The sequence below is a fragment of the Arvicola amphibius genome, chromosome 7 (genome assembly GCF_903992535.2).
Source record: "Arvicola amphibius chromosome 7, mArvAmp1.2, whole genome shotgun sequence".
Classification (NCBI taxonomy): domain Eukaryota; kingdom Metazoa; phylum Chordata; class Mammalia; order Rodentia; family Cricetidae; genus Arvicola; species Arvicola amphibius.
In genome coordinates, this window is record NC_052053.1 from 24,157,640 (window position 1) to 24,173,250 (window position 15,611).

At 44.8% G+C, this 15,611-nt stretch overlaps 1 protein-coding gene across 1 annotated transcript in view; it reads right to left on the minus strand.

Annotated features, from left to right (window-relative positions):
* Positions 1–1,393: 1,393 nt before the first annotated feature.
* Upp2 (uridine phosphorylase 2) overlaps positions 1,394–15,611 on the minus strand; it is a 35,849-nt gene continuing 21,631 nt past the window's right edge. The window contains exons 5-7 of the mRNA XM_038337760.1: positions 15,179–15,388; positions 13,015–13,161; positions 1,394–2,766 (exon numbers count right to left, since the gene is read on the minus strand). Coding sequence (XP_038193688.1) covers positions 2,615–2,766; positions 13,015–13,161; positions 15,179–15,388 — 509 coding nt within the window. The 3' untranslated portion in view covers positions 1,394–2,614. The remainder of the gene's footprint in view (positions 2,767–13,014; positions 13,162–15,178; positions 15,389–15,611) is intronic.

The following is a 15,611-nucleotide window of genomic DNA, read 5'->3' on the forward strand; positions in this document are numbered from 1 at the left end:
CCATTGACTTAACGATATGTTTGATTATTAGATTGTTAGTATATTATGAACAGATAATAGTACACATGTATGCTTAATCCATCCAGGCTTCCTGGGTACAGTCAGTGTTTAGAATAGAAAATGATTTAGATACTATTCCTGAGCAACGACTCCCGTGGAGAATGGGCCAAAGGCATTTAATAGTTCAGCTGGAGGGGCACCTGCAGGATACATTTTTCTAAATCAGTGACTGTCTTCCCCCGCTATCCTTTACCACAGACCTGCCTAGGCCTACTCTCAATGAGGCCTATTGAGTGTGTCTGAAGTGAGGCCTCAGGCGATGCTCTTGATGAGCTTTCCTGGCAGCCCTAATATGCCCCAGTGTTGAGAAACACAAGACAGTGTCCTGGAGCTAATCAGCTGATGCCCACAACCTGCTCAGTACAGCAAAAGTTTTTAAAGCTAGGGCTCTTCCAGAAATACAGTCCTCATTTGACAAATATCCATCTGTGCATCCAGGACTGACAAGCATTGCTTTAGGTGCTTGGAGACGGCACGGTCATTAAAGCAGACATATTCTTTGCCCTCAGGAGTCTTAGTGTCTAGACCTTAAAGATTCATTAAACAGTGACCCAAATCACGGCAAAATCTCAAGCTACGATGCATGCTTTGAAGTAGTAGAGAGTGCTGTGGGAAGCAAGGCTGCATGGACTTGACTGGAGGCTCAGGAGGACGGGAACACTGAGTTCGGATTTAAATCAGGAGCAGGAGTTGAAGTAGGGCCTATGTTCTGTGAGCACTGAACTGAACTTTCAGAAGAGAGGTGTGGCTACTGAGAGCGAGACCCTGGCAGAGGTCTACAAGACAGAAGGTGGTATCTGGACTCGAAGTAGTGGGGGAGTGGCGTGTTGGAAAGCAGGCTAGATGGAGGAATGATGCAGGAGAGTCTGTCCATTCATCTGACTCCTTGACTATTGGAACAACAAACGAAGGGAGGCAGACTTCTCAAAGTAGTTTTGCTGGTATCTGGCCAGACACTATATTTGCTGACACGGGAGCTACAGGCGAGGAGAACATTAGCACACCCTTGGTCAGGAAGTGACAGGAAGATTAGGTGGGAACTCTCTCATTCATCTCTCAGAATCTCCCCTTCTCGCAGCAAGGCAGGAAGCAAACAAGATTTTCAAGGGCAGCCAGATAAAAGTTCAACCCAAAAGCTTATTGAACTGCTTTGAAGTGGTTTTCACTTAACGAAATAGGAAGGAAAGGAAAACTCCGGCAAGCGAAGAGACGCTCTCCTGCCTCGCCCTTCGCTTTTGTAGTTCAGATGTTTGTGTTTGATGGTCAATTACTGGGAGACCTGGAAAGTTGCACTCCCAGCATTTCTGCTTCCAAAAGAAGTTCACAACCAAAACACCTTGTAGGGGTTCCTTTATTGCTGCTGCTTAAAAGAGAAATCCACTCCTGTCACAGGCACAGGCTGGTTCAGACTCAGCTAGCCTGGGAGCCTGCTGATTCCAGCCGGGAATCTTGCTGTGTGTGGTCCTGGATCCAAACACTCTGCAGCATGGTAGGAGCCAAGCTTTATTTGTTCCTCAACCATATAAATATAAATACACAACATTATGTATTACACAAATTCGCAAGGCATCCTCCACTGTTATTCCATCCAGTCTCTCCAATTCCTAAATGTTCATAAGGACCTTCAAGGTGGGATCAGACTGGAGTCTCTGCTGCACGTTGCCTCTCGGGATCAATCAGAGGAGGCTTACGTGCAGGCTCAGAACAAAACCTGCCTTAAAGTTACACAGAGGGATTTGTTCACCATCTTGATTTCGGGTTTCAATTTAGTTAACTCTTTCTTTAGTTATCCAGTTCTTACTGAAACAACAACGTCCATAAATACGGCTTTCTCACAATATATTTCCTTACAGGAAAAAAAAAGTTTGCTCGAAGGCAATTTAGTCACTTCTGATTTCTGAAGCGAAAAGGTCTTTACATTACTGAGGGTTTCATTTAAAAAAAAAAGTGTGATCTCAAGCCATTACAATCTGTGAAAATCACAAATAGAGACATTGAAAAATGTCTAATTCCATTCTGTTTGCACTGAAATCGTGCACGGATAGAAAAAAAAAAGGCATGGCCATATTTCCCTGAGGATAATTCTTCCATGCAGACCAATATTACAATGACACATTTTTGTAAATATTTTGAATGTGCACAATCGATTTTTGTCACTTGTCCAACACCTCGAAGTGCTGACAACATCCTAACACACGCTTCTGGATCTGCTTCAGCGAGCAACTGGCAACCATCTACAAATGGCTGCTCTGTTTTGATGTACGCTTAATTAATGCTGCATATGAAGCTCCAAATGGCACAGTTCATGAGTTTAAAATATTAATTCTTACACTGATTTGGTTAACTGGTTCTAAAATGGAGATTGAACTTAATTTCACATGAGTATTAAATTCTCTTACAATAAGTCCTACTTTAAGATAAAGGGATTCATAAAAAATCTTTTCTTTTTTTAGTCCAAGGATGAGAATTACATAAGGATGTTATAGACAATAATACATGGCTTCAGCATTGCAATTGTATCTACCAACTCACAGGGGATGGGTGGGATTCTGAGTTATGACATCTGGCCACAAAGTCCAAGCTGTTTTTTAATGAAATTCGAGATTAGCCGCTGTGGCCGTTGCTGGTACTCCACCAGGACATCGTGGGACAAATTGATTTGGTCACTCTCGAGTCTGTCAAGAAGTGTCACACAGACCACGGCAGCTAGGAAAGCAAGTCACATGGTTAGTGATGCGAACGGGCTCATCTGTTCTATAGGATATTAGATTAAAGTGCTGGCATTCACAACATGTACATTTTAAATTGTTCCTCTGTAATACAGACGTAATCCACTGGATCCTCTAGTTTTCTCTATCCTTCTTTGCTTCCTTCCTTCCTTCCTTCCTTCCTTCCTTCCTTCCTTCCTAGACTCATCTAAATTAGTTAATTGAAAATATTAAAAATTTCCTTTCCTTTGTAGAATAAGGAAAGTATTGTGTTCAGAAGAGAACAACAACAACAACAAAAATCCAAGGCACACAAACTTCCTGACTTTCAATTGCACTTGCTAATGCTGGAAGGAGGCTCTTCCTCTTCAAGGATACGTCTGAAATGACAGTTTATTCCTGGGGGCAGCATATGAATGTGCTTGAGGCAAGTTCAATGAACCAGCTGTGGGATGCTGGCCAGAAGATACCCAAAACGGTAAACACAGGTTCTGATAAATTTTGAGCTCGTAAATCAAATGCTTGAAATAAGATTTTAGCGCATGAAAGACCAAAAACACATGAGAGTTTAATTTCCAGAGAATGAGGGAAATCTTGTGTTAGGAAATAAAACAATGATGTGCAGGAAAGAACACATACATTTGAGAAAGCAAAGTTCTCATTTTTTTTGATCCAAGGGAAGTATCTTTGATTTGTCTTATTGGGAAAATCCAGACAGAAAAAGTGGATACTATATCAAGTTTTTATTATCAGTTTCATATCAAGTCTCTGATTTCAAGGAATGTGCTTACTTATATTGGGATCAGTGCTGAGCCCTTAGGATTGACAACGGAGGCAGTAACCTTGGTCAGCATCTAAAAGTGCATTTCTGCAAAGGGGGTCAACTCTGTGGACATGGGCAACCTGTGCCGGCACAAAAATAGAGTTGGGTAATATCTATTTCTTGACTCGCTGCTTTGGGAGTCACTGGGATGTATGAATTTAGGAAGAAGTATACTATAATCACAAGAGCTCATGCTATCTTTTAAATTTTTACTTTCCATTGATAATTGATACCTCTCTATAGAGATACAGTGAAATATTTCAATAGAGATATGCATTATAGAAAGACTTAATCAATCTAACATATGCATCCTTTCACATCCTTATTTTTCATAAAAAACAATTGAAATTTACTCATTTAGATATTTAGACATATGCATAATTATCAACAATTCTTACAATATTCATTATGACTTTAACATTTATTCTTCCATCTAGCTGCAGCCTTGTGCCCTTTGGCCAACATGTCCACCCTTCCCACCCCAACCCCCCTCCACTCCCGTCTCATGTAGCCACAATTCTAATCTCTTCTCACAGGGGTGTTTTCGATTCCACACATGAATGAGACTGTGCAGGATCACATTCCATCCCTGGCTTATTTCACTTACCGCAGAGTCTGCAGTGTTCATCTGTGCTGCCCCAAACCCCCAAATCTTTTTCCTTATAAGGCGGACGTGTTCTGTTTTATGTGTGTCTATGTGTATTTTATTCATTCAGTTATCCCTGGTGACCCCTTGGGTGGTTATTGCTATGGTGGCTGTTGTGGGTGACACAGCAGTGAACACTGGCGGCGTCATCTCTCCCACATACTGGTTTCAGTTCTTTAACTTAGACATTCAGTGGTAAGATTGTCAGATATTGTGGTGGGTCTGTTTTTAGTCTGCAAGACCGTGGTGCAGTTTCCCACGATGGAGGTGCTCCTTCATATCTCCATTGCCAACATACTAGGGTGCCTTTATTTTTAACCTCCTTACTAGCGCTTGTAATTGTTTGCCTTTCCATTGTCATTGTCACAGGGCAATGATCGTTGGGCTACTTGCTTCCCTGCTATTAAATTGTATGGGGTTTTTTTGATATTTGTGGTATGAACATCTTATTATTCAACTTGCAAATATTTTCCAATACGTGTGTCCTTTCGTTTGGTTTATTTCTTGTTGCATTCAGTCATTATGACCCCATAATTCGGGTACCCATGTCGTGAATGAGGTAACAGTTTGTTCCCTTAGACAGATGATTAAACGAAGGCTTAGGAAAATTAAACAAATGGCCCATTATGATGCAACTGCTAAGTAAGTAGCCAGTAAATCCCCCAAATTGCCAAACAGCTGCATCCATTCCTCTCCAGTACACGGTGAACTGTTCCGATTTGCCCCGGCCCACCCATCAAAATGATGCTCACAGTCGAGTAAAAAGCAATGAAAATATCCAACTGGAGAAGAGCTGAATAATATCTGAATAATATTTCACCACCTAGGGTCCTTTTTACTCGAAACTCACTCGCTTGGTTGTAAAGCAACTTGGCTAAACAGGTGACCAAAGCAGGAGAGTTAACGACCCCCCCCCACACACACACACACATTTTTCAAGTTAATGAGCAGCAGGTCCGTGAAGGGCAGTGTGGCTGGCAGATGCAGGGACCATTGAGAGTCCAGCTCCAATCCCTCACATGGCAGAAGGATAAAAGGAACCTGGTGCTCTGTGCTCTCCACAGAGTGGGCTTCGAGTCCAGAGTAGACCGTTTCCCTTGGATTTCAAGGGTCAGGTCAGATCCGGAGAGAACAAGTAACAGCGATCTTTGGCTTTGCTTTCTTCACCCTGGAGAGCCCTATCAAGCTTCATGTAAAATGATGTTGTCACCCAGCTATTTCCAGGAACAAATAAAAGGGACTAATTACCCAGAACAACCTGTCAAAATGAAGCCTGGAGCTTTGCTGCCATGATCCTTAGATTAGGAATGGAAGGAGCTCCTGGGGGCTGGAGGGACATTTAGTGACCTACCTGTCACCAAGAACATTGCCAGCTACCTGACCCAGGCAGAGTGTAATGGGAACACACAGGTCTAAGGCAGAGCTTACTGTGTGCTGAGTCTTGTCATAATGCCTAGCAATTCCAGCCCTCTGGCATCATCTATGGCTGTACAGAGAAGCTGATGAAAGTTGCTACTGTGTCTCTGTCACATTAAAAAAAAAGACATATATTTCTATGCACACAAAATATCTGCGGATAATTTTAGGGAGCCAGAGCCTCTAGGGCTCACATATAAAATCCTTTAGATGCTACACCACTCTCTGCTCTGCCGTGTTCACAGCCTTTCTCTGATACAAATCAAACCTCCAGCAAGGTTTTTGCATTAATGGGGGACAAAGCTAAAAGGGCTGGAAGCCAACACCCATGCACACAGCAGAAACCAAATGAGCCGGATGCTGGAAAACTGGGAACCCATCAAAGGTTTGTGTTACAGTTCCTGGCCTCGCTTATCTGGCCACTCCTCTTAGCTCCTCCCCCTTTCTGCTCCATCTTCTGTTGCTCCATCTCCATCCTCAATGGTTGAGTTTATAAAGCTAACACGCTTTTGTCCTGGTCCACCTGCCTAAGCCCGTGTCTCCTTTGAGACCTTGAGCTCAGGCTGTTGGGGACCTATCACAAAGTCAGAGGGGACAGCAGGACTGGGGACATACAAATAACCTATTTCTGTTTCTCAAAACTTGGTCTGCTGGCCACCTGTATCCAGAGACTACAGATAATGCAGATTCTCATGCTACATCCCAGACACCTGGAACAAGAGGGGGCCAGGCAGTAAATACTTGTAGAAAACAGGTCTTTTTCATTGACCTCTCTGAAAACTACTTTAAAGATTTTTCAACTCCTTTCCCAAATCAAACTAAGTTACCACAAAGGTACATACCTGGACCCTAACTCTTTAAGTTCACAAAGACACACTGAATTAACCGGAAGTAAGCTTTCAGAGTGCACCCTCTGATTCCCCTTCATCTCTTACAGAAGTGTTACTAAAGATGCTTCCCGCTACAGCATAGCTGACAATTTCACTTGTTTAATAATTCCGAATAAAGTTTAACATTGGAAGAAAGTTTTGCCAAGACAAACCAAGAAAGGAAATACCTCCGATGCTTCCTTTCATTACCATAATGAGAGCAGAATAACACAAGTTGCTTTCATTTTCACCCAAGAAGCCCAGAGTTCAGTCCAGATATTTACAATTAGCGTTGAATTCCTGGGTAGTGTTTCTGAAATTGAGACCCCTATGAATATGCCCACTCACTTACATACCCACCTCTGATTCTTTTCTCCTAGTTTTAAATGCTATTTAAACATCCCTGAGCCATTGAAAGCTCTTGCTAGTGTTCTCTGCAGTGCTGGTGTGCACTCCTCATTTCTAGTAGTAACTGCAGTTCGTAACACTGTTTAAAAAAGCAACAGCCAAGAGGCCGTGATGTTGGACCCGTTCCATCCTTGTTCTTGCTCAGCCGTGTTTCCTTAGGCTGCTCAATATTCCCTCCAGACCTGGCTTCATCCTCTCAGAAAAAGGATGTCTCTCTGGGCCTCCCAGCCTCCCAGTTTCCACCTCGGGCCTCACATCATCTTGTCAGTAGGAAGACCATATTGTCATCCCTGAGGAGGCCTAGCGATGATGCTAGGACTTTGATCTGCTGAATGCCGGGTCATGAAACAAAGATGACTTGGGAAGACAGGCCATGGAGCCTGAGATGCTAGTCCCTGATCCCTGGTCTTGGGGTCATAGCAGAGTGAGGCCAGTATAGGCTGTGCCAGCTACACAGAGGGTGTGTTGGCAGTGGTGAGAGAAGGCTAGGATTAGAATTAAAGCCAGTCAACCAAAAGTATACCGGCTTTAATTCAAAATATGTTAGAGTATCTCAGAGTAAGTTATATTTTCTTAATCCTGTCTTTGTCAAATTTACAAGACAAACAATAGTTAAATGTTAGAATTTAGAATTTGTAAATGTTTCATCTCAAAGAAAAGAGGATGCGTTTAAGACGATGGATATATTAATTAGCCCATTTTTATCATTATACAGGCTGTACACATATTGAAACTTGCACAGTTATTATTCAACAAAAAAAGTAATACAAGGTGTGGTGTGGTGACCCCATCTGTAACTCCTGAATCCTGGAGGTTGAGGCAAGCGATCAAGACCAGCTGGAGCCATATGGTAACTCCTCACCATTACCCCAGGCAAATAAAATAGTAAGTTAGCTACACATTTACACCTGATTTTTCAGATTTGAAAGGTGAACGATCATGGCAGGATCACGGCTATGCAACGCTACTCTGTGTCTGCTTAACTTTTTATTAGATTCCAGCACCAACTCTTGGGACCACCCTGTCCTTATGGTTTGTTGGCTGAAGTAAGATAAGTATCTGCTCGCAGTCTCTGCAGCACAACACTGGCCTCTGATTTTGAATGGTACACATTTGGGTGCTTTGGTCCAGGAACCACCCCGCTCCACAGCCTTGTGTTTCCATGGGAAGGATGCTGCCAGAAGCAGCAGTCTTTCTGGAGCAAATGGCCCAAGTCACACAGAGCTGAGGTCAAATTCCAGAGATGGTGGTGGGAACGTTAACGAACCCCAAGCTGCTATTTCTCTCATGAAGGTGTGGAGATCTACAAATGGCTGCCAAATATCCTTGTGGAACAATTTTTCAAAAACCCGATTTTTCTTCCCTTTTGGGATTAAGAAATATGACAGCTACAAACCTAAAATAGCCATTAAAATTTTGTGGAAACATCTTTTGGGCTTTATCGATGGTCACCATGCAGGTCCCTGACACAAAGATCCTTCATTGCTGAGAACATCCACAGAAGAATTTAAAAAATTGAATTGGAGTCAGGGTTTCTGTTTCCTTTTATTGAACAGTTTCAAAGAAATTCTCTAAAGAATGAATGCCTCCCTAAGTTACAAGTAGCTGTCAAAAGAAATAACATGGAATTATTCCTTTACTCTAAAGCAAAGCCACCGTGAGTTGCAGAAAACTAAAGGCATTGAGATGAGCTTGAGCAGAACCTAATCTTAGACAAATATTAGGTTTCATTTATTACTGTGCAAGCTTGTGGCAAAAGGCAGCTCTGACTTTAAAAACTAGATACAGGCTAAATGTATTTATCTCAAGTTCACAGCCCAAGAGGGTTATCCCTCTTTAATCGGGAGTAAATTTTACTTTAAGAGAGGGACAAATGTGTCACAGATGCGCCTAGTCAACATTATGTTGCTTTTCTGTTGTTCAGTGGTTTTGCATTATTCTGAAGGGGCAGCTCGCTGATGCTGGGTGATTTAGAAGTCCACTATCTCCTTACCTGGATCTCTGTTAAGGGGGCATTGGATCCCTTTTGCATTTGTCTGGGGCAGTGAGCAAAAGAACAGCCATGACAGATGGGTGTTGATGGCCTTGTTCCAGGCGGTTTGTCCACCTCCAAACAATAACAGACCCCAGGACTGCAGGTTTGCAGAAATCCCACAGCAAAGGGAAATCTTGGCTCCCGTCCTTCAAACAATTCTGCACCACTAATGTGACCCGGGAATGGAGGAGCTGGTTTTCGATGGCCATTTTCCAAGGTCAAGTAGAGACTCATTGCCATTCTTTATGCTCATTCACTCAGCAAATATGTATTGAGTTCCCATATGGCAGACATTAGTCTAGGCATTGGGCATAGAGCAATGACAAACTTCCCTTTCTTCGGGCGCTCCATCACAGTGGAGAGAGAATGAATATCACCTTTATGCACTGGGCTGATTTGTTTTCTGTCAACTCGAAACAAATTAGAGTCAGCTGGGAAGAGGGACCCTCTGTCGAGGAGCCATCTCCATCACGCTAGCCTACGGCACGCCTCTGGGGCATTTTCTTGATTAATTATCAATGTGGGAGGACCCAGCTCACTGTGGACAGTACCAAACAGGTGGTCCTGGGTCATATAAGAAAGCAGGCAGAGCAAGCCATGGGGAGCCAGCCAGGAGCATCCTAGGGCCTGATGAACTGTAAGGTGGAAGGGTAAACCACACAAACCTTCTCCTCCCCACATCAGAGTGTGTACCACAGCAACAGACAGCGAACTAGAGCAGGCATGACGCTAAAGCAATGCATATAGGCTAATGTATAAGCAAACCAGAAATTGAGCTAATGGTGTTGAATATGCAACAGAAAAGCAAAATAAATGATCTAAATATTAATGATTGGGCTTGGGTACTCATACAATGGTCCCCTGAGAGGCCAAGCCTCATATTAATTGTGAAGATAAGTGGTGAGCTACATGGACACAAGCCCTCCATGGACCAGAGAGATGCAGAAATGATCCGCTTCTGCCTGGGTTGGGTTCCAACTCTGCTACTGAGTCCTCCGAGTTAGAACTCGGGTTCCTGAAGGAGCTGTGTTAACGTACGGTGATATCCAAAGGCAGAAACAATCAGTTCTCACATGGCTGTGAACTCCTGTTGGCTGTTCAGCTGTCTGACAGTATAAAAAGACAGAGAAGGCAGCCAGGAGCGTAGGGTGGAATGGGCTGGTAATAACTGTGGAGGGGGAGTCAGTGTCTCGAGAGCTGGAAGCCTGTGGATTCTGGGCTCTGGGGTCGGGTGGGACTTCTTCATGCTGCTTGCCTCATGTCCTTTCAGGTTTTCTGCTAGAGCAGCAGCGTGAATGCATGAGAAGCCCTTCCCCCAAAGCTTTCCCAGCTCACAGAGTGGGCAGTAAATGGGCTAAAGCGGAAAAGGGCTGTGTGGCAGTGCCCAAGCTTTACCTCTGGGAAGGGCTGAGGGAGAAGATGCTACGCGGTGGCAATGAAACATGATAGCAACCCGTGCACGGGCCTTGGGCCTTGACAGTGGATCTTCCCCAGCCAACAGAGCACAGAAGCACTTTTTAAAACAATGATGTCTTAGGGATAAAAGCAGCCCCCATGACTGTGAAGAAATCTGGACAGTAATACTTGGGTGAACTAGAATGGAGGAGCTGCAGAGCTGCGGATGGAGCCTGTTGGCAGCCAAAAGAGGTTTGCAGGATGTAAAGGAGGCTGCGGCCGTGGCTGGGAAGACGGAGACCTGCAGGGATGCTGAAAGCAGAAACCAAAGCTTCAGCAGCAGCGAGAGTGGAATGATGCAGAAAGAGAGAGGAAGGCAAGTTGTGAAGGAGAGACACCTGCAGGTGGAGGTCAGAGCAAGGTCATGAGATCTGCCTCCAGGACAAAGAGGCTCTCTTAAGAGAAGAGCTTCCCTCTGGTCTCGGCAGGAGTCTCAAAAGACAAAGGCAGATAGATACCATACCCAGGATTCACAAGACTACAGTCGTCCCTGGGGGCCAATAGATTCCTTTTGCAAAAAGAACCCATGGCGATCACCACACCTACACCTGCAGCCTGCTGGCTCAGCATTTTACATTCGACCATATTGGATATCAGAATCTGCTCATTTACATATTTGCAGAGGTATGAACTAAGCGGTCACTTGTTTCCATAATAGAGAAAGCCCAGAAGGCCTTTCCCGGAGCAGAAATCTTCTGCATTGCTGCCTAAGTGAGGTCAAGTGGGCCCCATGCTTGCTAATTTGTTTAGGGGAAAGTGGGGCCTATGGTTTCTCTGAAAATGAGGATTCTAGATGGGCTTGCAAATGCGGGCGGGGTGGGGTCTGAGAACACGGCTCGTGGTTAAACTGCTTGCTGTGCGAACCTAACTAAACACCTGGTAAGTGTAGAGACCTGCATGCAATTCCAGCTTCCAAAGGCAGAGGAAGTGTTCCCCCCCACCCCAGCAATCTGCTCAGCAGAACCAGCCACATCAGTGAGCTCAGGGTCCGACTGAGGTGGAGGGGCAACTGAGATTGATTCCTGATCCCTGGCTTCCACATGACATGCCCATGCATGCACATGTGCCCACACACATGCTAACATGCATACATACATACATGCACATCACACACATACCTACACATGATAGGGGAACTATTAAATGGCACGAGGAACAGTTTGTGGGTCTTCACCTGTAGAGTACAGGGATTGACTTGGACGTGTATTCTGAAGCAGGAGTGGTTAAAAACAGTGGCTCTTAATTAATCTCCTTATAGAATCTCTCTCATTCCAAAGTCCATCCTCAGAAATGTTACCCTAAGTGCAGTGTTTATAGCATGCATATGAAAATGTATTGACTTTAATGTTAGAACTCAGGATTCTTTTGTGATGTTTTTATCCTCTGGGCAGCAGGGAACACTCTCCTGGTATTCTGTGACATTATTGATCCTCTTCAGGTTCTGTGACATCACTGATCCCCTTCAGAGTCTTCCTCATGTCCCTAACTTTAACTTTGGCCTCCTCCTATCTATGCCTATGCTCGTTGCTTCTCCTCTACTATATTCTTTTCAAATGCCATCTTTACACCATCAACAAATACTCCTCCAGTTCAAACCCTCCAACTGAGCCTGAGTCAGAAGTCCCCCTGCTTACCTGACCTTCATTTGCATGTCACTGTCACCAAATCCTCACCTAAACATGTTCTATCCCCATAGTGACAAGCTCCCTCCTCTGGGAATCCATAGAGTCAGCCTCGCACCTGGAACTCACACCGAACCCTCAGCGGTTCCTGCTGGGGTTCTCTTCTGAACCCACCCGTGCAGAGCCTGACGTCATCCCATTACCCTCCACTATCACCTTGGCTCTTCGTGCTTTGCTAGAAGCTGTGCTGTCCTTTTTAGTCCCCTTCCTGCTTCTTCTCTGGCTCCAGAGAACCAGAGAACTCAGAACCCAGAGAAAGTCTATCGAAACTTCTCTACTCAAAGCTCTCCGGCGCCTCCCTCTTTCCAGACAGAAAGCCCACGTTTTAACAGGGAGGCTCACAACCTGCCCCTCTCCCCGACACCTCCCATCTCTCACCGTTCCACCCCGTGTTTGCCTCCACCTGCTCCCACAGCACACCTGTGTGCTCCTGATATATTTAGCTTTCGATTTACGCTTTCCGGAACGTGCTTCCCAGGTTCCCATGTGGCCTTTCCCAAATGGCACCTTCCCCTCCTACCTTTTCCTGACCATGCTAATTAAAATTATGACTGATAGACTATTTTAGGAATCTCTCATTTGCATCCTTTCTCAACAAATTCAATTATGAGAGAAACCAGCAGCCACCACCAAGATGGAGAACAAGGAGCTTGCAGTTGGGTCCTAGTTACATCATCAGCCAGCGTGTGCCCTGGGTTTTTTGGTCCTTGAGCTTTGTTTCCTCATAACTGTGATGAGAGCAATGTCCTACCTGCTCACCAAACACTATGAGGTAATGTATATTCTGAGTAATTTTAAAGCATGCGTTCGACACAAAACAAAATTTATCTGGGCCCCCTTCCCTCCTCCCAAAGAATGAGCCTAAGACGGCCTTAAAGAGGGGCGGCGTCCTGTCATTCACAGGAAGTTTACCTCTCAGACCGCACAGTCCACACATGGCTGCGAACACCGTCGACTCCATCTCGATGTTCCTGACTCCGGCTTTGTATGCTCGCTTCAAGTAGTCCAGCTTCTTCTCTCTTGAAAAGGAACACAAGGCTCCATCTAGGCGGGCCTGGCCTGAGAGAGGACAGAGTGATTTAGCGGCTGATGTCTCACCTCGGTGGCGCTGTTGTCGGCCAAAGACTGCCCAGTGGTGCAGGGCTCTGCTTCTGTCCCCACCTCTGGAGTGATCCTCCTCTGGGGAATTAACCTGGCTGCTGAATCTTTCTTCCAAAGGACTATAGAGCGTGGATGTACCTGTCTCAAATCTCATTAAAAAGGGTAGGACATCCATACAGGAAGGAGTGCCCCAGTTCTAAAGGACAGCGGGGACATCAGAGGTCGGGTGAGGAGGTCACAGAGAAAGTTTTCCTCTGAGGAAAAACTCAGATTGTCCCAGTGGCAGGGCCCCAGGCCAGGTGGAGACATGGGACAGGCAGGGTGGTGGGGGAGAGAGGCTTCTTACCCTCCATGCCTCAGTAACGCTCCTGAGGCAAACGGTTTGGACACTGCCACTCTCCGTATGACCACCATGGCTAAACAGGCAAATGGGGTGTCCTTTGTCCCTCACAGACCTCTCGGGCTCCATGCTAGCCTTTCACTTGAGTTTTCCCTTCCAGATTGTCCCATTATTTCGGGCTTACTTCACTTCGGTTGACCAGTGGGGACAGAAGGAGACGGAGTACAGTCTGATGTTACCTAACCCCGAGCCCGCTGCCATGTGTGCATCCTGAATTTTCCTACCCAGCGGTATCCGGATGGAAGCCAATTGCCATCCATTACTTACACTGTCCCTTCCGGAAGCCTTTCCTGTCCCACGCTCCTGTTCTCCGTGGCTTCTGTCCTGACAGTAAGCCTTTCCCTGTTCCTTCTCTCTTCTCCGGTGCTGCCTGCCAACACTTCTGACGGTGTTATTTATGCTGAGGCAAACCCACACGGCTCAGAAGCCACGGGTAATGAGAATGGAAGGGTCTGACTAGGTAGATCGGTGTGGCCTCACTTCACAGATCATAAGCAGCCCCAGATGTGGGCCAGGGTTTCCCAGGGCCGTCGTGCGTGGAACATTTTGTAGCTCTTAACGCTACTTTATGTCATTCCGAGAAGCCAAAAATCTGAATTTCTCATATGAACAGCTCTGGAAATTACAAATGTTGGCAAAATAATTCACATTTGAAACAGTATCTCACGGGCCAATGGGAACACCAACGCTGCCAGGCTTCTGTTTATGAGCTATGACACAAACGCATGGGTGGGTGACCCTCTCAATGAAGGGCTTAAGAGCCGACACCCTAGAACAGTCTGTCCATCAGTACCTCAAACACCTTCACTAACCTGGACAATGCCAAGAGAATACAATCTATCTCCGTGCATGGCTTTTAGATTCTTAAAGTCTTACATAAACTTTGATATAGAGAAAAGTAAAAGATGATGAAATCTTAAGGTTAGCTGTGATTATTCTATGAATACAACTATAGCATAAGATTTGCTGGAAATCCAATGTACTATGACATCAAGGTAGTGTAGATTCTTCTGTAATGAACACAGTCTGTCCTTGGGGCTTGTTGTGTCTTGTTTTGGTTTTGCCTTGCCCCTCATCCCTTAGAATAAGAACTGCTATTCGGCAATGACCTTCAAGTTAACTCTAAACTAGGTGTAGAGACCCTATGTTCTTGGCTATGGGATAAAAGATCCACCCATAGGATCTGTTTAATTGAACTTTTCTCCCCATTTCCCGGTGTTATTTCTTGCCCAGTGTTCAGGTGAATGGCAGAAGCATAGGACCAGCATATCCCCTCTGTCTTAGAGTTAACAATCTAAGTAAAAGTCATGAGCAGAGAGAGGATGCTGTCAACATCACTAATTGCATTTTAGTATTCAAACTGATAGAGGATTAAACCCATTCTCAATATCAACTCATTCTGCATGTTTCTCAAATGCTTATACTACGCTTTATTTAGTAAAAAGGCTATTTGCTGCCCCCTTAAAAATCTCCATGATTAATTTGCTAGTATGCAGTTCTAATATCAATTGTGGGTTTGTATAACCAGCCGCCAGTATTTCCCTACTGTCTTCGCGGCGTGTACAGGATTCTCACCTTCATAAAAGTCATAGGTACACATCGTGTGTCCGATGAGGGTTGGGAAGCTGAAGATTTCTCTGCTACAGTTAAGCAAGTCAGTAGCCAGTTTCTTGTCAAGTTCAGTGTTTCGGGTGACCACGTTGTCCAAGATTACCTGCTCAAACCGAGGCTTGAAGAAGGAGTCTACCGCTGTGTCTGTTATTACCACAGACCCGGGGGCAATCCCTGCAATGCAGAATAAATAAGTGATCCCAGAAGATTGCGCAGAGTGACTTCTGTGACATGTAGTATGGAACCTACTCTGTCAACACGAATTAATGCTGTTTGTTAATGATTGCCCTGCTTTCATCTTTAAAAATGTTTTTTTTTTTTTGTATGAAAGCCGTCGGATAACCTTTAGAACAGGCATTTTCATTGGCTGTCTACCCAGATTCGCATTTACAATGTG